This window comes from Dryobates pubescens, chromosome 13 (assembly GCF_014839835.1).
Source record: "Dryobates pubescens isolate bDryPub1 chromosome 13, bDryPub1.pri, whole genome shotgun sequence".
Lineage (NCBI taxonomy): Eukaryota > Metazoa > Chordata > Aves > Piciformes > Picidae > Dryobates > Dryobates pubescens.
In genome coordinates, this window is record NC_071624.1 from 21,707,112 (window position 1) to 21,729,986 (window position 22,875).

A 22,875-nucleotide genomic window follows, 5' to 3' on the forward strand; every position below is an offset into this window, starting at 1 on the left:
AGGTATCAAGGATGCTCAGCACCCATCCTGCTGGGATGCAGGATGTGGGCACCCAGGGAAAGGATGGCTGCAGGGTGCTCAGCTGAGTCTAAGAGCACTTGTGGTGATGGGGTCAGGTATCAAGGATGCTCAGCACCCATCCTGCTGGGATGCAGGATGTGGGCACCCAGGGAAAGGATGGCTGCAGGGTGCTCAGCTGAGTCTAAGAGCACTTGTGGTGATGGGGTCAGGTATCAAGGATGCTCAGCACCCATCCTGCTGGGATGCAGGATGTGGGCACCCAGGGAAAGGATGGCTGCAGGGTGCTCAGCTGAGTCTAAGAGCACTTGTGGTGATGGGGTCAGGTATCAAGGATGCTCAACACCCATCCTGCTGGGATGCAGGTTGCAGGTGCCCAGGGGTGAGATGGCCACAGGGTGCTCAGCTTGGAAGGGGCAGATAACACAGCACCCAAGGGCCTCATCCTGCAGCCGTGGAGGAAGAGCATCCCCAGGGCAGGAGGGGAGGCCAAGGGGCAGAAGCCAATTCAACAGGGCATGGAACTGGGTGCAGAGCTGCTGGGTTCCCTTCCCTTTTAACCTCCCTGTTGGGGAACACAGGGGATGGAAACACAAGGCTCAGCGCTGGGGAAGGCTCAGAAAACAACAGCTGCTTTTTGTTTGTCCTCCTTCTTCTCCACATTAACACACACAAAAGCCAAAAAAAAACCCAAAGAAGAGTTCTAGAACGACACCAGGACGACAGGGGGGAAGGGGGGAGGGGGAAAAAAACCAATGAGAGAAAGAGAGAGAGAGAAAGAGAGAAAGAGAGATCGTTTGAGAGAGATCGTTTGCATTTCTGTACAGCACAAGGGAAAAGAAAAGAAGTCATGAGAAAGGAAAACTGAAATAAGGAGGGGAGGGGGAGGGGGGGAAGGGGGAAGGAGTTGGGGGGAAAGGGGGGGAGGGGGGAAGAAAAAACCAAACCAGCACGTTTCATTGCCCTTCCCTCCCCCTCATCCCTGCTTCTGCTGAGCAAGAAATGGAAGTGTATATTACCGTTTGGGTTTGTGTCAAATGGGAGGCTAAAGAAAAACACAGATGGGATTAAAAAGAAAAGGAAAACCCAAAAACTAGAAACCAGAGAGAGAAAGGAGAGAGAGAGAGAGAGAGAAAGAAAGAAAGAGAGAGAAGAGGAAGTCGTCGAGACAAGTGCCGCTGGTGCCGGGGAGCCGAGGGGGCTCGGCGGCCTGGGCGATGCTGGGTGCTGGGCAGGGGGGCAGCAGGGTGAGCTGGGTGCCTGAGGGGTTAGTGGGCAACCCCCTTGGCACCCAGCCTCCCCCCTCCCAGACGTTGTGCCCCAGCCAAAACCACAGGGAAGAAGAAAGCAGAGAGGTGCCCCCAGAGGTGGGCAGGGTACTGGGTGCTGGGCTGGTGCTGGGGAGGGCAAAGGAGATGTGAATACGGGGGAGGGGGGAGGGAAGGGGCTCCTGGCCCCATTTTCTGGGATGCCCCTGGCCCTGCAGGTGTGGGGGTGTCAGTGCTGGATGCTGCCAGCCCAGGAGCAGCCCTGCAGCACCTTGCCTGTAGGCATAAAGTCCCCTGAAGCAAGCAGGGACACGTGAGCCCCCCCATTAGTGGGGGTCCCCCAGCGCACTGCCTTCACTCAGCCCTGCCTCCAGCCCCCTGCTAGCTGAAGCAGGCTCCTGGCCACTCTGGCACTGCTCAAACTGGGGCTGAGCCACTGCTCCTGGCTGGGTTTAGGGCTTTGTCCCACTCAGTGCAGGAGCAGCCCCTCAGGCTTCACCAGGCCCCCAGGGCACTGAGGCAGAGCCAGGGACACTTTTAGCCCCAGGGTCACTCCCTGCGGGGACCCTGAGTTTCAAAACTGAGCACCCAGCACCAAGCCCCCTCCAAGCCCTGCTCTGGCCTAACACCAGGCTCCAGACTGGGTGCTGGGGTCCTGAGCACTGGTGCTGGCACCTTGGTGCTGGGGAGGGGTGAGGCTGGTGGGGGAAGGAGAATGTTCCAGCCTTACCCATTCCTTGGCTGTCTGGGGTCAGTGCACTCCCCGGGAGGTGCTGAGCCCCCTGGTGACCCTGGCAGTGACTCTGGCCTGCCAAGCCATCACCCCTGGGGGTGCCATCTGCAGTGATGGGTGGGCTTTGGGGGGTGGATGACTTTGCCCCCCGGTGATGGGCTGGAGCCCTGCACGCAGCAGAAGGCTGACGCGGGCTGGGCTGGCAGGGTACCTCCTGCACCCCACATCTCCCCCTTGTGCCCCGGCAGGGTGAGGGGGGAAGCCGAACGAGCAGGGAAGGAGGGGAGAGGAGGAGAGCCGGGGTCCGGGGCGTCCTGCAGAGGGAGGAGAAGGAGGAGGAGGGAAGGGAGGGAAGCCAAGGGTGATCCGAGAGAAGCCTACGTACATCCGCGGGCTCGGCGGGGGCGGCGCCGAGGCTGTGGCGGCCGTTCTGGGCGCTGCTGCCCTTGTGCCCGTTCTGGTGCGGCGATGCCGAGCGGCGGGGCGAGGGCGACGAGGGGCTGCGGCTGGAGCGGGCGCTGCTGCCCTTGGGGGCATCCTGCCGGCGCTTGGGGCTCAGCCTGCGGGCACAGCACCCTCAGTGCGCGGCCCCAGCCCAGCGGCACCTCGGCCACCCAGCAGCAGCCTGCCGGAGGGTCCCTGGGGGTTCTCACCCCGGGGACGCCTCTGGCACCCTTGCCTGCCATGCCACATCGTGGGGACACTCCTGCCACCCACTTCTCTGCCTTCCACTCACACTGGGGGACAGCTCTGCCACCCACCTCCCTGCCCTCCATCCCCAGGGATCCCCATCCCAGGGACATCTCTGCCACCTGCTTCCCTGCCCTCCATCCCCAAGGGTCACCAGCATGGGGACAGCTCTGCCACCCACCTCCCTGCCCTCCATCCCCAGGGATCCCCATACCAGGGACACTTCTGCCACCCACCTCCCTGCCACCCATCCCCAAGGCTTCTCATCCCAGGGACATTTCTGTCACCTGCATCCTTGCTTTCCATCCCCAAGGGCCACCAGCACGGGGACACCTCTGCCACCTGCCTCCCTGCCCTCCATCCTTAACAATCCCCACCCCAGGGCCACCTCTGCCACCCATCTCCCCGAGCCCTTCCCGCAAGGGTCCCACCACGGGGGCCGGTGGTGGCTGTGGCTCCCGGGGTTGCCCCTACCTGCCAGGGGACTTGGAGCTGCTGTCGGAGGAGAGGGAGGCGCTGTGGGAGCTGCAGGAACTGCGCCGGTGCGAGCGCCAGGCCGGGGACTCGCTGCGGGACCTGCGGAGAGGGTGGCCGGGGGCCGAGGGGCAGCTGAGCCACCACGGGGCGGGGACAGAGGGGGGACACAGCCCTGCTCCCCCCAGCCTCCCGGCCCCTCACCTCTTGCGCTCTTTGTTTCTCTCTTTCCGTTTGTTCTTGGGGCTTCGAGACCTGCAGGAGAGCCCAGAGATGCAAAGCTAGCAGTGGGGGCAGCACCCGGGGGGCTTCCCCGGCCCCCATCCCCAGAGCCAGCGAGGCTGTGGGAGCAGTGATGGGGGCGGGGGGGGGGAGCTGCCTGGAGCTGGGCTCCACTGAGCTCCAAACCTCAGTAGGGATCCTAATTGGGTTTGGGGGGGCTTTGGGGCTTGCCGTGGCTACTGAGTGTCACCCCCTCACCCCAGGGGACATCTGGGGGCTGTGTGGGGCCCCACAGTCACACAGAGTGACCCTGTGTCACCTCCAGGGGTGGAGAGTGCCCAGGGGTGGCTGGGTGGGCTGAAGAGGACACCCACCAGGCAAAGGACAGAGGGACAGCCCACGGGCAGCCCACGCTCACAGCCACCACCTCTGATGGCTCCATCCTGGTGGGCAGAGGGATGGGGACAGCGAGAGGGCAGGGGGTTGGGGGGAAGCTGGCAGCCAGGGCTGGTGGCACTGGGGTGGCTCCTGGCAGCTGTCACTCTCACCTGTGTCTTCTCCTCTTCCGTGACCCTGACTCGGACCTGGGGGATGAAGAGGAGGCAGGGATGAAGGACACAGCAGGGGGAAGGCAGCCCCAGGGGAGAGGGCCAAGGACAGGGCATGGCTGCTGGATAGGGCAGGTGACAGCTGCCGTGAGGAGCTGATGGCCTCAGGAGGAGCTGGCAGCAACCAGTCTGTTCCTGCCCCCATCCCACTCGAACCGGAGGGTCTGGGCAGACAACAGCCAGCCCCAGTGACAACAGCCAGCCCCAGTGACAACAGCCAGCCCCAGAGTCCCCAGCCAGCCCCAGTGACAACAACCAGCCCCAGTGACAACAGCCAGCCCCAGTGACAACAGCCACCCCCAGCGTCCCCAACCAGCCCCAGTGACAACAGCCAGCCCCAGTGACAACAACCACCCCCAGTGTCCCCAACCACCCCCAGTGTCCCCAGCCAGCCCCAGTGACAACAACCAGCCCCAGTGACAACAGCCAGCCCGAGTGACAACAACCAGCCCCAGTGACAACAACCACCCCCAGTGTCCCCAGCCAGCCCCAGTGACAAGAACCAGCCCCAGTGTCCCCAGCCAGCCCCAGTGACAACAGCCACCCCCAGTGTCCCCAGCCAGCCCCAGTGACAACAACCAGCCCCAGTGACAACAGCCAGCCCCAGTGACAACAACCAGCCCCAGTGACAACAGCCAGCCCCAGTGACAACAGCCAGCCCCAGTGACAACAGCCACCCCCAGTGTCCCCAACCAGCCCTAGTGACAACAACCACCCCCAGTGTCCCCAGCCAGCCCCAGTGACAACAACCAGCCCCAGTGACAACAACCAGCCCCACTGTCCCCATCCCAGCCAGCTCCACTGTCCCCAGCCACCCCCGTGTCCCCAGCCAGCCCCCCCGTGCCGGGCCAGCCCGTGTTCCCCGCCCGGCGTGGCGCCCCCTACCTGTCACGTCTGTGTTTCTTTCCAGCCTTCTTTTTCTTCTCCTTGCGGACGGGGGAGGAGCTGTCGCAGCTGAGGGGGAGGGGAAAGTGGGTGCCCTTGAGTGGGGAGCAAGGGACCCCTCCCCATCCCCACGGCCCAGGGTCACCTCAGCACCCTGCTTCCCCTGGGCCGCTCGTGGGACGCATGGAGGTGGCGTGGAAGAGATTCCCTTGGGGGGATTTGGGGTGGGGGACAGAAAGGGCTCTGGGAGCCTCTGGTGCTGGAGCCCCTTGAGTCCTGCTGGGTCCCACCGCTAACCTGTGGGCTCCACAGGCTCCAGCAGGAGATGGGGTGGTCAGCTCCCTCTGGGATTGCAGAGGGGGAGAGTGGGTGGTGAAGGCCAGCCCATGCCCCATGGCCTTGCATGCCTGGTGGGGGGGGTCCCCCAGCCCCCAGCCCGCTGAGCACTCACCTGCGCTCCGAGCCAGGTTTCCTCTTCTTGCTGCCGTGGGGAAGGCAGAGAAGAAAGGGACATTAGGGTCAGAGAAGCTCAGCAGGAGCCAGCAGGGAGCACTTGCAGCCCAGAGAGCCAAGCAGAGCCTGGGCTGCAGCAAGAGAAGTGTGGCCAGCAGGGCCAGGGAGGGGATTCTGCCCCTCTGCTCCACTCTGCTGAGACCACAGCTGGAGCTCTGGGGCCAGTTCTAGAGCCTCTGTGCCAGGAAGGATCTGGAGGTGCTGGAAGGTGTCCAGAGCAGGGCCAGGAGGAGGAGCAGAGGGCTGGAGCTGCTCTGCTGTGAGGACAGACTGAGGGAGTTGGGGCTGTGCAGGCTGGAGAGGAGAAGGCTCCAGGGAGACCTCATTGTGGCCTTCCAGGATCTGCAGGGGGCTGCAGGAAAGCTGGGGAGGGACTTTTGAGGGTGTCAGGAAGGGATAGGACTGGGGGGGTGGAGCAGAACTAGAAGTGGGGAGATTGAGATTGGATGTGAGGAAGAAGTTGTTCCCCAGGAGGGTGGTGAGAGCCTGGCACAGGCTGCCCAGGGAGGTGGTGGAAGCCTCCTGCCTGGAGGTGTTTGCAGCCAGGCTGGAGGTGGCTGTGAGCAACCTGCTGCAGTGTGAGGTGTCCCTGCCCATGGCAGGGGGTTGGAGCTGGCTGAGCCTTGAGCTCCCTGCCAGCCCTGACGATTCTCTGATTCTATGCCAGCATCCTGGCCAGTGGGGGGACAGAACCAGAGCCGTCAGGGAGCCAAATCCTGGCCCAGTGGCTCCTTCCCAGCAGGGGCTGGGCATGGCCCCAGCAGTGCATGCCGTGGGCTGGGGCTGGTGGGGAGTCCCACAGCGCTGGGTGTGCTGCACCGTCGGTGCTTGCAGCCACGCTGCACCTCCTCAGGACGCACTTCTGGGGGCGCCCTGCGCCCCCAAAGCGGGGAGGCTTTCCCCAGTGGAGCCGGGGGAAGGGCTGAGCCCTGCTGGGCCCGGGGGCAGTGGGGGACTCACCGGCTCCGGCGGTGCCCTGATTTCTTTTTCTTCTTCTTCTTGGGCGGGGGGGAGGTGGAGCTGCTGGAGCGCCGTTTCAGCCTGCGGGGGAGAGCAGCGGCAGGGCTCGGGGTGGGGCAGGGCCCGGGGTGGGGCAGGGCCGGGGAGGGGCAGGGCCGGGGAGGGGCCGCCCGGCCGAGCCGTGCCCCGCACCTGTACTCGCGGTGGCTGCTGTCCTCCCGGTAGCACTCGGCCGAGCAGTCGCACTGCAGCAGGCAGCCCTCGCCGTAGTCGCCGTACTCCACCACGTACTCCTCCCCGGCCTCCCCGTGGTGGTTCTCGATCACACTGCCCAAGGAGCGCAGGCAGGGTTAACTCTGGGCTCCCCCCAGCACCCCCCCCGGCGCCCACCGGAGCGGCCCAGGCACTCCCCCCCTTGGCCTGCGACCCCTGAAGGCATTCAGCAGGACTCGGACAGGCTGAGAGCTGGGCAGAGAGGAACCTGCTGAGGCTCAGCAAGGATGAGTCCTGCACCGGGGCAGCCTCTCCTCCCCAGGCAGGGCTCCAGTCCCTTCAGCATCCTTTGCAGCCCTCCCTCAGACTCTGTCCAGCAGATCCCTGTCTGAGGCAGTGTGCAGGAAATGGCAACCTGATGTTCAGCCTCTTCTTGCAGCCCTTCCTGCTCGCCTGTCCTCTGCCCAGGCACTGCTGGGGGAGGGAGGAGGGCACCGAGGGTGCTGGCAGGGGACCAAGCAGGAGGACCTGATCTCCCCCAGGCCTTGATGACTGGCACCATGCCACCTCTCAGCCTCTCCTCCCCAGGCAGGGCTCCAGTCCCTTCAGCATCCTTGTAGCCCTCCCTTAGACCCTGTCCAGCAGATCTCTGTCTGAGGCCTCTTGGGCCACATGCAGAGTCCTGCAGCTGGGCAGGAAGAAGAACCTGCAGCAGCTCAGGCTGGGAGGGGATCTGCTGGAGAGCAGCCCCAAGGAGAAGGAGCTGGGAGTGCTGGTGGGCAGCAAGTGCTGCATGGGACAGCAATGTGCCCTGGGGGCCAAGAAGGCCAAGGGGGTCCTGGGGGGCATTCAGAGGAGTGTGGCCAGCAGAGCCAGGGAGGTTCTCCTCCCCCTCTGCTCTGCCCTAGAGAGGCCACACCTGGAATATTGCATCCAGCTCTGGGCTCCCCAGCTCAGGAGGGACAGGGATCTGCTGGAGAGAGCCCAAGGGAGGGCTCCAAGGATGCTGAAGGGACTGCAGCACTGCCTGGGAAGAGAGGCTGAGAGCCCTGGGGCTGTTCAGGGTGGAGAGGAGAAGGCTGAGAGGGATCTGATCAATGTCTATCAATAGCTGAGGGCTGGGGGTCAGGAGGGAGGGGACAGGGACAGGCTCTGCTCACTGTGCCCTGGGACAGGCCAAGGGGCAATGGATGTAAGCTGCAGCACAGGAGGTTCCACCTCAACATGAGGAGGAACTTCTTCCCTGTGAGGCTCCCAGAGCCCTGGAGCAGGCTGCCCAGAGAGGTTGTGGAGTCTCCTGCTCTGGAGCCTTCCCAGCCCTGTCTGGATGTGTTCCTGGGTGACCTGTGCTGGATTCTCTGCTCCTGCTCTGGCAGGGGCTTGGACTCAGAGGTCCCTTCTAACCCCTAACCTCCTGTGAGCTGTGATTCCATCCTCCCTGTGGTGGTTCCTGAATGCACTGCCCAAGGAGGAGACTCAAGGTTAAATCTGGGCTCCCCTGCTCCCCATCTCCCACCAGAGCAGCTGAAGGGGCAGCCCACAGGTGCTAGGGACATCCCCTCTGCCACAGCATCCCCAGGGGATCTTGGCTAAGTGACATCACTTGAGGCCCCCAGGCAGGAAAGCCCTGTGGTGGGGGTCTCCTTGGGGGTCTTCCAGGGTATCCAGCCTGGATTGATGGGCTGAGGCCAGTGGGATGAGATTAAACAAGGTCAAGTGTTGAGTGCTGCACGTGGGCCACAATAACCCCATGCAACCTCCCAGGCTGGAGAGCTGCTTGGGGGAGAAGGACCTGGGGGTGGTGATGGATGGCCAGCTGAAGATGAGCCAGGGTGTGCCCAGGTGGCCACAGAGGTATCTTGGCCTGGATCAGGTCAGCAGGTCTGGGGATGTGATTGTCCTCCTGTACTCAGCTCTGGGGAGGCCACAGCTTGAACCCTGGGGTCAGTTTTGGGCTCCTCACTCCAAGAAGGACATTGAGGGACTGGAGCAGGGCCAGAGGAGGGTCTGGAGAGCAGGGCTGGGGAGGAGCAGCTGAGGGAGCTGGGGGTGTTGAGCCTGGAGGAGAGGAGGCTGAGGGAGACCTCATTATTCTCTGCAGCTCCCTGAGAGGAGGCTGCAGCCAGGTGGGGGCTGGGCTCTGCTCCCAAGGAGCAGGTGATGGACAAGAGGGAATGGCCTCAAGCTGTGCCAGGGCAGGTTGAGGTTGGACATGAGGACCAATTCATTCTCATCAAGGATCCTCAGGCACTGCCCAGGGAGGTGGTGGAGTCACCAGCCTTGGAGGGGGTTAAGAGCTGTGTAGATGTGGTGCTGAGGGACTTGCTTCAGTCAGGAACTTGGTGTCAGGCTGATGATTTGACTCCATGGTCTTTAAGGTCTTTTCCAGTCCAGGTAGTTCCAGGATTCTGGGCTGCTTGGGGTCTTCCTGGGGCTCCTGTCCCTGCAGACATCCCTGCTGGGCTGGCACAGGGACACCATGGGCTTGGGGACACCATCTCCCTGCAGGAGCTGGCCCTGGCATCACTCAGAGCCCCTCCTGCCACTGCCCAAGGCTGGGGGCAGCCTGGGCAGGCTGCAGGGCTGGATGAGCTGGCAGGAAGCTGGCAGGAAGCTGGCAGGTGATTGTCCACCCACCACCAGGAGCTGCCTGGGATGAGCCAGGCTTTGAGGCCAGCACCCCAGCATGCCACTGCCTCAGCACTGGAGCTTCAGGCAGGTACTGGGTGATGTCCTGCCCCAGGCCAGGTGAGGTGGAGTGGGAGGACATCAGGCCTGGAGCCAGCAGGGTCTCCTCTCCCTCCTGAGGGACTTTGCCAGCATTAATTTTCCCTGCTGCCATGGAAACCTGCAGGAGGTTTCCATTGACTACAGAGGCTGAGGGCAGGGCTTGGCAGAGGCCCAGCAGCTGGACTGGGCAAGGCTGGGGGGACCCAGGAGGCCCTTTCCAGCCTCCCCCTGCCACCTCCTACCTCTCTGGTCCTCCTGAGCCACCAGGCCCAGCAGCAGCATCAAACCCCACTGGGAGCCTCTTGTTTGTTCTCAAGGATGTCAGACAAGTCCCCGGGGGGGGGTCACAGCCATCCAGGGGCTCTGGAGGGACCTGGCCATGCCTGGAGGGTGCTCAGCATCACAGCAGCCCAGGCACTTGCTTCCAAGGGAGATACCTGAAGGAGACCTGCAGGCAGGCTGGGCAGGGGCTGTTCAGAAGGGGCTGTGGGGGTAGGAGCAGGGGCAATGGTTTGAAACTGGAGCAGGGCAGGTTTAGGCTGGACATGAGGAGGGAGCTCTGCACAGGGAGGCTGGGGAAACACTGGCACAGGCTGCCCAGGGATGGGGTTGAGGACTCATCCCTGGAGACATTCAAGCTCAGCCTGGCTGTGGCCCTGGGCAGCCTGCTCTGGCTGGAGGTGTCCCTGCTGCCTGCAGGGGGGGTTGGGCAGGATGACCTTCGAAGGTCCCTTCCAGCCCGGTGCAATCTGTGAAGCTGTGAGATTTGCCTTCAGAATGCCAGTGAGGGCTCCTCTGCCCTTCCCAGCCCTGCTGGGCAGCTGGGCATGCTGGTGGAGCAGCACAGCCCCATGGAGCCAGGCCCCTGGCAGCTGAGCAGCTGGCAGCTGAGCTCCCAGCTCCAGAGAGCAGCTCCATGGCACTCTGTGGGCATCCCTGGGCTGCTTAATGCAATTAGCAATGGTTTGGAGCAGAAGCACGACGAGGCACTGTCCTCCCTGCCCACCATGAGCACCCAGGCAGGGCTCAGGCTCCCTCCTGCACTCCTGGGCCCTCTCCAACTGCCCTGGCAGTGCTCCTAGGGCAGGAGCAGCCTTTCACCCAAGCATGGCAAGGGAGAGGAGAGGGAGAGGTTGGGAGAGGAGAGGAGAATGGGAGAGGAGAATGGGAGAGGAGAATGGGAGAGGAGAATGGGAGAGGAGAACGGGAGAGGAGAACGGGAGAGGAGAACGGGGGAGGAGAACGGGAGAGGAGAACGGGGGAGGAGAATGGGAGAGGAGAATGGGAGAGGAGAATGGGAGAGGAGAATGGGAGAGGAGAGGAGAGGAGAGGAGAGGAGAGGAGAGGAGAGGAGAGGAGAGGAGAGGAGAGGAGAGGAGAGGAGAGGAGAGGAGAGGAGAGGAGAGGAGAGGAGAGGAGAGGGGAGGGGAGGGGAGGGGAGGGGAGGGGAGGGGAGGGGAGGGGAGGGGAGGGGAGGGGAGGGGAGGGGAGGGGAGGGGAGGGGAGGGGAGGGGAGGGGAGGGAAGGGGAGGAGGAGGGGAGGGGAGAGGGATCATTCCCTGCTGGGCTGTGCACTCTGTGCCTCATGAGCTGTGCCCTGCAGCTCAGGGCAGGCTGCTGCTGCCCCAGTCACCCCTGGGCTGGCTCTCAGTGCCACCAGCCTGGGCTGGCTCTCAGTGCCACCAGCCTGGCCATCAAGCAGTGAGTCTGTGGGGCCCTGGCAGTGTCCCCAGGCTGTGCTCACAGTGGGAGGAGCGCAGGGGGGGCTCAGGTGCTCACACCTCTGCTGGCTGCCTCAGTTTCCCCCCGGGGAGCTCTGCAGCTGAGGCTGAGCTGCCACAGCTGCTGTGGGAGGAGAGCAGCTGGCCCAGACTCACAGTGCCAGCAGCCACCCACCGAGCTGGGCAGGTCCAGAGAGGTGCTGGAGCAGAGCAGGAGCAGCCCATGAGCTGAGCACCCTGCCAGCTGCTCTCAGGCTGTGGATCCTTACAACCATGGAGCTGCTGGGGCTGGCAGAGACCTCTGAGCTCAGCCAGCCCAAGCACTCCCCCAGAGCTCACAGCCACACCACTGCTGCTCAGCCACTGCACCACAGCCCTCAGCACCACATCCATGTGGCTTTGAAACCCCTCCAGGGTGACTCCACCACCTCCCTGGGCAGCCTGGGCCAGGGCCTGAGAGCCCTTGCTGGGATCTCCAGCCCTGATCTCCAACCTGAACCTCCCCTGGCACAGCTTGAGGCCATCTCCTCTTGTCCTGCCACTTGCTGCATGTGAGAGGAGCCCAGCCCCCACCTGGCTGCAGCCTCCTCTCAGGGAGCTGCAGAGAGCAATGAGGTCTCCCCTCAGCCTCCTCTCCTCTAGGCTGAACACCCCCAGCTCCCTCAGCTGCTCCTCCCCAGCCCTCTTCTCCAGACCCTTCCCCAGCTTGGTTGCCCTTCTCTGGTCCTGCTCCAGCCTCTCAATGTCCTTCTTGGGGTGAAGGCAGCAAACTGACCCCAGGATCCAAGCTGTGGCCTCAGCAGTGCCCAGTCCAGGGGCACAATCCCTGGCCTGCTCCTGCTGGCCACACTGTGCCTGATCCAGGCCAGGCTGCTGGTGACCTTCTTGGCCACCTGAGCACACAGTGCCTCATCTTCAGCTGCTGTCAAAGTGACAATGTCCTTTCACTCTCTCATCCAGCCTCTTCCACCAGCCTCTTGCACACAGGACATCCTCTGGCAGGGACATCAGCAGCACACACTGTCTCAAGAGCCACCTCCTTTGGACTCAGCACCTCCAGCTTTGCTCTCCTCTGCTCCCAGCCTGCTCCTCCCAGCTTAGCTCCATTATTTATAGCCCCCAGGCTAATCTCCACTGATTACCCTTCCTCTGGCAAAAGTGAGCCCACAAAGGTGACAGCCAGGGGCTGTGAGCAACCTTAATGCACCTCCAGGCTGACAGTCGGCTGAACATGAGCCAGCAGTGTGCCCAGGGGGCCAAGAGGGCCAAGGGCATCCTGGCCTGCAGCAGGAAGAGTGTGGCCAGCAGGAGCAGGGAAGTCCTTGTGCCCTGTGCTCAGCACTGCTGAGGCCACACCTTGAGTCCTGTGTCCAGTTCTGGGCTCCTCAGGTCAGGAAAGATGTTGAGATGCTGGAAGGTGTCCAGAGAAGGGCAACAAAGCTGGGGAGGGGTCTGGAGCACAGCCCTGGGAGGAGAGGCTGAGGGAGCTGGGGTTGCTTAGCCTGCAGAAGAGGAGGCTCAGGGGAGACCTTCTTGCTCTCTGCAACTCCCTGCAGGGAGGTTGTAGCCAGGTGGGGGTTGGTCTCTTCTCCCAGGCAAGCAGCACCAGAACAAGAGGACACAGTCTCAAGCTGTGCCAGGGGAGGTTCAGGCTGGAGGTGAGGAGAAAGTTCTTCCCAGAGAGAGTTGTTGGCCCTTGGGATGTGCTGCCCAGGGAGGTGGTGGAGTCCCCATCCCTGGAGGTGTTTAGGGAGAGCCTGGATGAGGCCCTTGGTGCCATGGTTTAGCTGATCAGATGGTGTTGGGTGATAGGTTGGACTTGGTGATCTCTGAGGTGTTTTCCAACCTGGTTAATTCTATTCTATTCTATTCTATTCTATTCTATTCTATTCTATTCTTCTAGTCTAGTCTATTATTCTTCTCTCTCTTCTCTTCTCTTCTCTTCTCTTCTCTTCTCTTCTCTTCTCTTCTCTTCTCTTCTCTTCTCTTCTCTTCTCTTCTCTTCTCTTCTCTTCTCTTCTCTTCTCTTCTCTTCTCTTCTCTTCTCTTCTCTTCTCTTCTCTTCTCTTCTCTTCTCTTCTCTTCTCTTCTCTTCTCTTCTCTTCTCTTCTCTTCTCTTCTCTTCTCTTCTCTTCTCTTCTCTTCTCTTCTCTTCTCTTCTCTTCTCTTCTCTTCTCTTCACCAGCCCCAAGGAGCCTGCTGGAGCAGATGCCCTGCAGATGCCTCATGGCCCCAGGGGCAAAGGGCACTTGTTAACACCTTGGGCTGACCTGGGCAGGTTGCTTTTCCCCAGGCCTTGGATTTTCCTGCCTGGAGGAGTCCCCTGACTGCTTCCTGCTGCCCCACAGCTGGGCACAGCCGAGCCACATCCCTCCCTGCCTGGTGGAAGGGTGGGAAGAAGGCTCTCCCCCTCCTCCTCCTCCTCCTCCCCACGGCCTGCCTGCCTCCCTTGGCTGCAGCTGCAGCTGCCTGCCCCTCCTGAAGCATGAATATTCAGTGAACCTGCAGCAGCTATTCCTGTCCCCAGTGACCTGGTTTCCAGCTGAGGCTGGTGCACGCCGAGCCAGCCAGGCTGCCAGGCACGCCACAGGCAGGCAAATCACCACCAGCCCAGGGTGGGCACAGCCCTGCAGGGGCCAGGGGGAGGCAGTGCCATGTCCCCAGCAGGGCTGAGATGCTGTGGGCACCTAACCTGGGGCAGAAGCAACCTCCTCCCCCCACCCAGGGACCAGGAGGAGGAGAAACAGGGTAGGAGCTCACAATACAGCATACAGGATTGAGCAGGTTGGAAATGACCTCAGAGATCACCAAGTCCAACCTCTCACCCAGCACCATCTGATCAACCAAACCATGGCACCAAGGGCCTCATCCAGGCTGGTTTTAAACCCTTCCAGGCTTGGTGACTCCACCACCTCCCTGGACAGCACATCCCAATGGCCAATCTCTCTTGCTGGGAAGAATTTCTTCCTCATCTCCAGCCTAAACCTCCCCTGGCACAGCTTGAGACTGTGTCCTCTTGTTCTGCTGCTGGGTGCCTGGGAGAAGTGACCAACCCCCACCTGGCTCCAACCTCCCTTCAGGGAGTTGGAGAGAGCAAGAAGGTCTCCCCTGAGCCTCCTCTGCTCCAGGCTAAGCAACCCCAGCTCCCTCAGCCTCTCCTCACAGGGCTGTGCTCCAGACCCCTCCCAAGCTTTGTGCCCCAGAGCCCTCCTCAGCCTTATGTTGCAGACTCCTACCCAGCCTTGTGCCCCAGACCCTTCCCCAGCCTTGTACCCCAGACCCCTCCCCAACCTTCTTGCCCTTCTCTGCCCTTCTCAACATCTTCCTTAACCTGAGGAGCCCAGAACTGGACACAGGACTCAAGGTGTGGCCTCAGCAGTGCTGAGCACAGGGCACAATGACCTCCCTGCTCCTGCTGGCCACACTGTTCCTGATGCAGGCCAGGATGCCCTTGGCCTTCTTGTCCCCCTGGGCACACTGCTGGCTCATGTTCAGCAGCTGTCAACTAGTACCCCCAGGTCCCTCTCTGCCTGGGAGCTCCTTGGAGAAGCTTCTTCTGCAGGGTTCCTGGGGGTCACAGCATCTTGATGGAGGCACAGACTCTGGTAAGAAGCAAGCTCAAGTCCTGCCTGCCCAGCCTGAGCCCCTTGGAACAGGCTTCACTGCTATTATCAGTGACCATTATTGTGCCACTGAGATTTCTGGGGCCACAGAACAGCACCCAGCCTGCCCAGCCAGCAGCAGCTGAGCTGAGTTACCCCAGGAGGAGCGTTCTGCATGATGGAGAAGGACTGGAGAGCAGTGCCCTTGCCTGGCTGGAGGCAGAAGAGCAGGAGGGGTGACCCAAAGAGGCAGGAGCAGGCTGAGGGGAGACACAGCAAAGCTGTGGTGGGGGGAGCCAAGCCTCCAGACCTTCTGCACTTTGGTTTCATCATCTGGCACAGGATCACTGCAGTGCTGGCCTCTGTACAGCACCCTGAGGTCTCCAAAGGACCAGTGCAGGATAACCTCCAACCTCTCCAGAGGCAATTACTGCCTCAGAGAGGCTAATCTTGCCTCCACCCAGCCAACTGACCAACCACCAACTGTGCATCCAGCCACCCAACCACTGACCAAATCAACCAACCAACCAGAACCTCAAGCAACAATCCAACCATTCATCCATCCTACCAAAGAACCATCCACACAACCACCCAGCCAGCCAGCCACTGAACCATCCAGCAACTACCCATCCATCCATCCATCCAATGAACCATCCACACAACCACCCAGCCAGCCAGCCAGCCACTGAACCATCCAGCAACCACCCATCCATCCATCCAATGAACCATCCACACAACCACCCAGCCAGCCAGCCAGCCACTGAACCATCCAGCAACCACCCAGCCAGCCACTGAACCATCCAGCAACCACCCATCCATCCATCCAATGAACCATCCAAACAACCACCCAGCCAGCCAGCCAGCCACTGAACCATCCAGCAACTACCCATCCATCCATCCAATGAACCATCCAAACAACCACCCAGCCAGCCACTGAACCATCCAGCAACTACCCATCCATCCATCCAATGAACCATCCAAACAACCACCCAGCCAGCCAATGAACCATCCACACAACCACCCAGCCAGCCAATGAACCATCCACACAACCACCCAGCCAGCCAATGAACCATCCACACAACCACCCAGCCAGCCAATGAACCATCCAAACAACCACCCAGCCAGCCAATGAACCATCCACACAACCACCCAGCCAGCCAATGAACCATCCACACAACCACCCAGCCAGCCAATGAACCATCCACACAACCACCCAGCCAGCCACTGAACCATCCAAACAACCACCCAGCCAGCCAATGAACCATCCAAACAACCACCCAGCCAGCCAATGAACCATCCACACAACCACCCAGCCAGCCAATGAACCATCCAAACAACCACCCAGCCAGCCAGCCAATGAACCATCCAAACAACCACCCAGCCAGCCAGCCAATGAACCATCCAAACAACCACCCAGCCAGCCAGTGAACAATCCAAACAACCACCCAGCCAGCCATCCAATGAACCATCCAAACAACCACCCAGCCAGCCAATGAACCATCCAAACAACAACCCAGCCAGCCATCCAATGAACCATCCAAACAACAACCCAGCCAGCCACTGAACCATCCAAACAACCACCCAGCCAGCCAGCCAATGAACCATCCACACAACCACCCAGCCAGCCAATGAACCATCCAAACAACAACCCAGCCAGCCATCCAATGAACCATCCACACAACCACCCAGCCAGCCAATGAACCATCCACACAACCACCCAGCCAGCCAATGAACCATCCAAACAACAACCCAGCCAGCCATCCAATGAACCATCCACACAACCACCCAGCCAGCCAATGAACCATCCACACAACCACCCAGCCAGCCAATGAACCATCCACACAACCACCCAGCCAGCCAGCCAATGAACCATCCAAACACCCACCCAGCCATCCAATGAACCATCCAAACAACCACCCAGCCAGCCACTGAACCATCCAAACAACCACCCATCCATCCATCCAATGAACCATCCAAACAACCACCCAGCCAGCCAATGAAACATCCATCCATCCATCCATCCATCCACCTATCCAATGAACCATCCAAACAACCACCCAGCCAGCCAGCCATCCAATGAAGCATCCATCCACCCAGCCATCCATCCAATGAACCATCCAGCTAACCATCCATCCCTCCAACCATCCATCCCTCCATCCATCCATCCCTCCGTCCACCCCTCCATCCATCCATCCATCCCTCCCTCCATCCATCCATCCAACCATCCCTCCATCAAGCCATCCCTCCAACCATCCATCCCTCCATCCATCCCCCCATCCATCCATCCATCCATCCCTCCCTCCCTCCTCCATCCATCCATCCACCCACCCATCCAACCATCCATCCCTCCATCCTTCCCTCCCTCCCTCCTCCATCCATCCGTCCACCCACCCATCCAACCATCCATCCCTCCCTCCCTCCCTCCCTCCTCCACCCACCCATCCATCCCCCCATCCACCCTTCCATCCATCCACCCCTACATGCCATCCCCCCCCCCCCCCCTGCCCCCACGCAGCCGCAGCGCTGTGCGGGTGTGGGTGGCTCACACTGGGCGGCCGTGCTGGTCCTCCCTGGTGAGGACTCCTTCCTTCTCCATCAGCATCTGCCGGAAGGTGCCAACCTTCTGCCGGATCTCCTCCTCAGAGTACCTGGGGGGCCAAAGACGTGGTCAGTGCTGCCATGCCTGAGGTGTGGGCTCCCCAGGGGGCTGCCGAGCACCTCCATGCACTTGGGAGGCACATCACAGCTCACAGGACGTCAGGAGTTGGAAGGGACCTCTGGAGAGCTTCCAGTCCACCCCCCTGCCAGAGCAGGAGCAGAGAATCCAGCACAGGTCACACAGGAACACATCCAGATGGGGCTGGAGAGGCTGCAGAGCAGGAGACTCCACAACCTCTCTGGGCAGCTCTCTGCCTGCTCGCTGCCTGCTCTCTGCCTGCTCCTTGGCTGCTCTCTGCCTGCTCTCTGCCTGCTCCTTGGCTGCTCTCTGCCTGCTCCTTGGCTGCTCTCTGCCTGCTCTCTGCCTACTCTCTGCCTGCTCCTTGGCTGCTCTCTGCCTGCTCTCTGTCTGCTCCTTGGCTGCTCTCTGCCCGCTCTCTGCCTGCTCTCTGCCTGCTCCTTGGCTGCTCTCTGCCTGCTCACTGCCTGCTCCCTGCCTGCTCCCTGCCTGCTCCTTGGCTGCTCTCTCTCTGCTCTCTGCCCGCTCTCTGCCTGCTCTCTGCCTGCTCCTTGGCTGCTCTCTGCCTGCTTTCTGCCCACTCTCTGCCTGCTCTCTGCCTGCTCTCTGCCCACTCTCTGCCTGCTCTCTGCCTGCTCACTGCCTGCTCTCTGCCTGCTCACTGCCTGCTCCTTGGCTGCTCTCTCTCTGCTCTCTGCCTGCTCACTGCCTGCTCTCTGGCTGCTCCTTGCCTGCTCTCTGGCTGCTCTCTGCCTGCTCGCTGACTGAGGCCGGCACAGGGTCATTAACCAGACACTAATCACTCTGTCCCTGCCACCCGAGCCGCGCCGCGGCAAAGCTCTCTGCTCCAGCCGGCCTCTAGCTGTGCCCCGGGGGCAGGCAGGTGACAGCCCCGGCTGGGCAGCCCTGTGCCACATGCCCGCGGCTGCCCAAGGGCATCCCCCTCCTCCAAACCCACCCAAAGGGAGGCAGGGGCTGGAGGCACAGCCGGGGATGCCAGCCTCAGAGAACTGTCAGGGTTAGAAGGGAGCTCAAGGCTCAGCCAGCTCCAACCCCCCTGCCATGGCCAGGGACACCTCACACCACAGCAGGTTGCTCACAGCCACCTCCAGCCTGGCTGCAAACACCTCCAGGCAGGAGGCTGCCACCACCTCCCCGGGCAACCTGTGCCAGGCTCTCACCACCACAGAACCACCACCCCCGGGGACAGGGCAGAGGGATGTCCCCAGGTCACCACCCGGCTGGGGAGGGCAGGGCTTGGGCTCTCTGGGTGTCCCTGGCCCAGCCCTGCCTTCACATCCCATCAGCATCACCAGGGAGCTGCGTGCCGCAGCCTGGCAGTGCCCGGGGCTGGCACCACGCAGACCGCGTGCCGGGGCCTGGGATGCCCCTCCTGGCACTCTGCCTGTCCCTGCGCGCCCCTGGGTGCCCTTGGGTGCCCCCTGGGTGCAGCGGGGCACGTGGCAGCGCATACACCCCCCCCGCAGTGCCCGTGAATGGGAGGGAATGAATATTAATGAGCCCATTCATTAATCTTAACGAGCCGGGCTCCGCGGGGCTCATTAACCCCTCCCCCCCCGGGAGCGCTGCGGGAGGAGGGCACAGAGGCAGCTTCCCTTGGCCCTGTGCCCTGGCTGAGCCCAGGGAGCCAGGCAGCCCTCCCAGGTGCTGCTCTGCACCCCAGCCTGGGGGGCATGGCCCCAGGCAGGCAGAGTGTGGCCACCCCCCCGGGGACAGAGCCAGTGGGCACTGCCTGGATGGCAGCCTGCAGCAGCAGGAAGATGTCTGCCCCAGAAGGGCAACACAGATGCAGGCTCCTGGAGAGGGGACACCAGGCCAGGCAGGAGGTGACAGATGGGCCACCAAGGCTGGGCTGTCAGATCCACACAGGGCAGGGAGAGAGCCTCCAGCACCCTCACAACAAACAACTTTCTCCTCCTCTTCAATCCAACCTCCTGGGCTCCACTCTGTGCCCCTTGCTGCCCCTTGGCCTGGCCCTGGGCACCACTCAGCAGAGTCTGGCCCCAGCCTCTTGCCCCCCACAGCTCCTTTAGCTCTTGCTGAGCATTGCTCAGCTGCCCTCTGGGGCTGCTCTTCTGCAGGCTCTCAGCCCCAGGGCTCTCAGCCTCTGCTGCTCCCAGAGCTGCTCCAGGCCCCTCAGCAGCTCTGCAGCCTGCCCTGGACTCTCTCCAGCAGTTCTCTTTCTCTCTGGAACTGGGGAGCCCAGAACTGGACCCAGGACTCCAGATGTGGCCTCAGGAGGGCAGAGCAGAGGGGCAGCAGAACCTCCCTTGCCCTGCTGGCCACACTCTTCTCCCTGCCCCCAGGACCCCATTGGCCTTCTTGGCCCCCAGGGCACATTGCTGCCTCATGGGGACCTTGTTGTCCCCCAGCACTCCCAGCTCCTTCTCCTTGGAGCTGCTTCCCAGCAGGTCCCCCCTCAGCTGTGCTGCTGCAGGAGGTTGTTCCTCCCCAGGGCCAGGACCCTGCCCTTGCCCTTGCTGAGCTCCATGAGGTTCCCTGTGCCCAGCTCTGCAGCCTGGCCAGCTCTGGCTGGATGGCAGCACAGCCTGAGGGCTGTCAGCCACTGCTCCCAGCTTGGTGCCAGCAGCCAACTGCCTGAGGCTCCACTCAGTGCCTTCATCCAGGGATGAAGATGTTGACCAGGACTGGCCCCAGTGCTGGCCCCTGGGGAGCAGGGGTTAGTGCAGCTGGAGGTTGTTCCTCCCCAGGGCCAGGACCCTTGCCCTTGGTGACAGTTCTCTGCCCAGAACCAGGTCCAGCACTCCAGATGTGGCCTCCCTGGGGCAGAGTAGAGAGGGAGGGGAGCCAAGTCCCCCCCTCCCCTCCTGTGCTGAAGGATTTGCTGCACCCATCACAGAATCAGTAAGGCTGGAAAAGACCTCAGGGATCCTCAGGTCCAAGCTGTCCCCCAGCACCTCCTGACAGCTAACCCATGGCCCCAGAGCAGGGAGGAGGTTGCTGCTGGGGCCACCAGGCTGCTCAGCTGGGGATGGAGCAATGGCACAGCTGCAGCACGGCCCTGGGGCTGGGGGCTGTCCCCACTGGCCCCCAGTCCCTCCTGCCCAGCCTAGGCAGAGATGCTCTCCAGCTTCTGGGGCTGGCTCCTGGCCCTTTCCCTGCCCCAGGGGCAGAGCAAAGGCTGAGCAGCAGCTGGGAGGGTGCAGGGGGGAAGCTCCCACCCACAGCTGGGAGCAGGAGGCAGAACAAAGTGAAGAGGCAAAGGCCCTGGGGCTGAACCTCAGCTCTGCTTCCCCTTCCCAGCACAGAGCCAGAGATGCATCCTCTGCATGGGGGGGTCACAGCCTGAGTCCCCAGCCCCTGGGTGAACTCACTGCCAGCTCTGTGTCTCCTGAGGGGGTCACAGTGAGCCCCCAGCCCCTGTGTGCACACACTGCCAGCTCTGTGTCTCCTGGGGGGGTCACAGTGTCTCCTGGGGGGGTCACAGTCTGAGCCCCCAGCCCCTGTGTGCACACACTGCCAGCTCTGTGTCCCCTGGGGGGGTCCCAGTGTGCCCCCAGCCCCGGTGTGCACACACTGCCAGCTCTGTGTCTCCTGGGGGGGTCCCAGTGTCTCCTGGGGGGGTCCCAGTGTGCCCCCAGCCCCGGTGTGCACACACTGCCAGCTCTGTGTCTCCTGGGGGGGTCCCAGTGTCTCCTGGGGGGGTCCCAGTGTGCCCCCAGCCCCGGTGTGCACACACTGCCAGCTCTGTGTCTCCTGGGGGGGTCCCAGTGTGCCCCCAGCCCCGGTGTGCACACACTGCCAGCTCTGTGTGCCCTGCAGGCTCCCAGAGCCCCATCCAAGCCTGCAGCCCGGCGCAGGGCTGTCCCACTGAGCCCTGAGAGGGTCTGCTTGCAGCTGAGGCCACAGAGGGCACTGTGTGGAGGGTCTGAGGGGGGGTCGGGGGGGGGGGCAGGCACTCACCCCTGCTCCTCCATCATCTCCTGCAGCTCCATGCACTTCAGCTCCACGCGCCGCTTGCGCTCGTGGTCCAGGATCTCCCTGTGAGCCTTCCTCACCAGGCTGGGCTCCGCCAGCCGCACCTCCTCCTCCCCCTTGTGCCACGTCCCCGAGGCCCCGGGCTGGGGGAAGCCGTTGGGGGCCTCCTGGGGGGCGGGCACGTCGGCCCCGTTGTTGTAGAGAGCCATGGTGCCCCGGGGGGGGGCTCGCTGCCCGCAGCGCCTGCAGGGAGGCAGAGGATGGCTCAGGGGGGGAAAGGCCTCAGGGATCATCAGCCTCTCCCCCCCCCCAGCCCCTCCTGACAGCTCAGCCGGGGCTCCCAGAGCCACAGCCAGTCCCCCCTTGAGCACCTCCAGGGCTGAGAGCCTTCTGCGGCCTCAGAAGGCTTCCACCCTGAGCCGTCCACAGAGCTGCAGACTTCACCTCCTGGCCAGCTCCAGGCTGGCTCCTGGCCAGCTGCAGAGCATCAATCAAGCAGCTTGGAGAAGAGCTCAGAGAGCAGCAAGTCCAAGCTGTGACCTAACAGCCAGCACCTCCTGACAATAACCCATGGCTCCAAGGGCCACAGACAAGCACCCCCAGGGATGGGGACTCCACCACCTCCCTGGGCAGCACATCCCAAGGGCCAATCTCTCTCTCTATGAAGAATTTCTTCCTCTCCTCCAGCCTAAACCTCCCCTGGCACAGGTTGAGACTGTGTCCTCTTGTTCTGCTGCTGGGTGCCTGGGAGAAGAGACCAACCCCCACCTGGCTACAACCTCCCTTCAGGGAGTTGCAGAGAGCAAGAAGGTCTCCCCTGAGCCTCCTCTTCTCCAGGCTAAGCAACCCCAGCTCCCTCAGCCTCTCCTCCCAGGGCTGTGCTCCAGACCCCTCCCCAGCTTTGTTGCCCTTCTCTGGACACCTTCCAGCATCTCAACATCTTTCCTAACCTGAGGAGCCCAGAACTGGACAGTGCTGAGCACAGGGCACAATGACCTCCCTGCTCCTGCTGGCCACACTCTTCCTGCTGCAGGCCAGGATGCCCTTGGCCTTCTTGGCCCCCTGGGCACACTGCTGGCTCATTTCAGCTGCTGTCCACCACTCCCCATAGGTCCCTCTCTGCCTGGCAGCTCTCAGCCACTCTGTCCCCAGCCTGTGGCACTGCCTGGGGTTGCTGTGGCCAAAGTGCAGCCCCTGGCACTTGGAGCTGGATGAGACCAAGGTGGGACCCAGAGGGCTGCAGTGGGCTCAGAGCTTCCCATGGCCATGCCAGGTGAGACAGAGCAGGGTGGGAAGGGAGAGTGCTCCTGAGAGGCTTGGAGGATGTTCCTCTGCTGCCTGAGGAGGGAGAAAGCCTCAGAGGCCTCCCTGGGGTGGTTGGGGGTCCCAGCCTCACAGGAAGGCATCTTCCCACCTTGTGGCATCCTCAGGGGCCATCCCCAGCTGTCCCACACCAGTGGCTGCCTGGGGATGCCAGCTGCTGACTGCTTCACTGCAAGGCCTTTCTTTCCCCTCCCCCCTCTCCCCCCCTCCTCTATTCTTAGAGCAGGGAGGGGCCTGCAGCCCTGGTGTCTGCACAGGAGATGCTGCTGCCTCTGAAG

At 62.4% G+C, this 22,875-nt stretch overlaps 1 protein-coding gene across 1 annotated transcript in view; it reads right to left on the reverse strand.

The window, feature by feature from the left end:
• The window catches only part of SRRM3 (serine/arginine repetitive matrix 3), a 32,247-nt gene extending 10,764 nt beyond the window's left edge, over positions 1-21,483 (reverse strand). The window contains exons 1-10 of the mRNA XM_054166845.1: positions 21,260-21,483; positions 17,184-17,285; positions 6,564-6,698; positions 6,372-6,452; positions 5,350-5,379; positions 4,899-4,967; positions 3,954-3,989; positions 3,388-3,438; positions 3,184-3,285; positions 2,405-2,579 (exon numbers count right to left, since the gene is read on the reverse strand). Of these exons, the coding sequence (XP_054022820.1) occupies positions 2,405-2,579; positions 3,184-3,285; positions 3,388-3,438; positions 3,954-3,989; positions 4,899-4,967; positions 5,350-5,379; positions 6,372-6,452; positions 6,564-6,698; positions 17,184-17,285; positions 21,260-21,483 (1,005 nt within the window). The remainder of the gene's footprint in view (positions 1-2,404; positions 2,580-3,183; positions 3,286-3,387; positions 3,439-3,953; positions 3,990-4,898; positions 4,968-5,349; positions 5,380-6,371; positions 6,453-6,563; positions 6,699-17,183; positions 17,286-21,259) is intronic.
• Between the last annotated feature and the right edge of the window lie 1,392 nt (positions 21,484-22,875).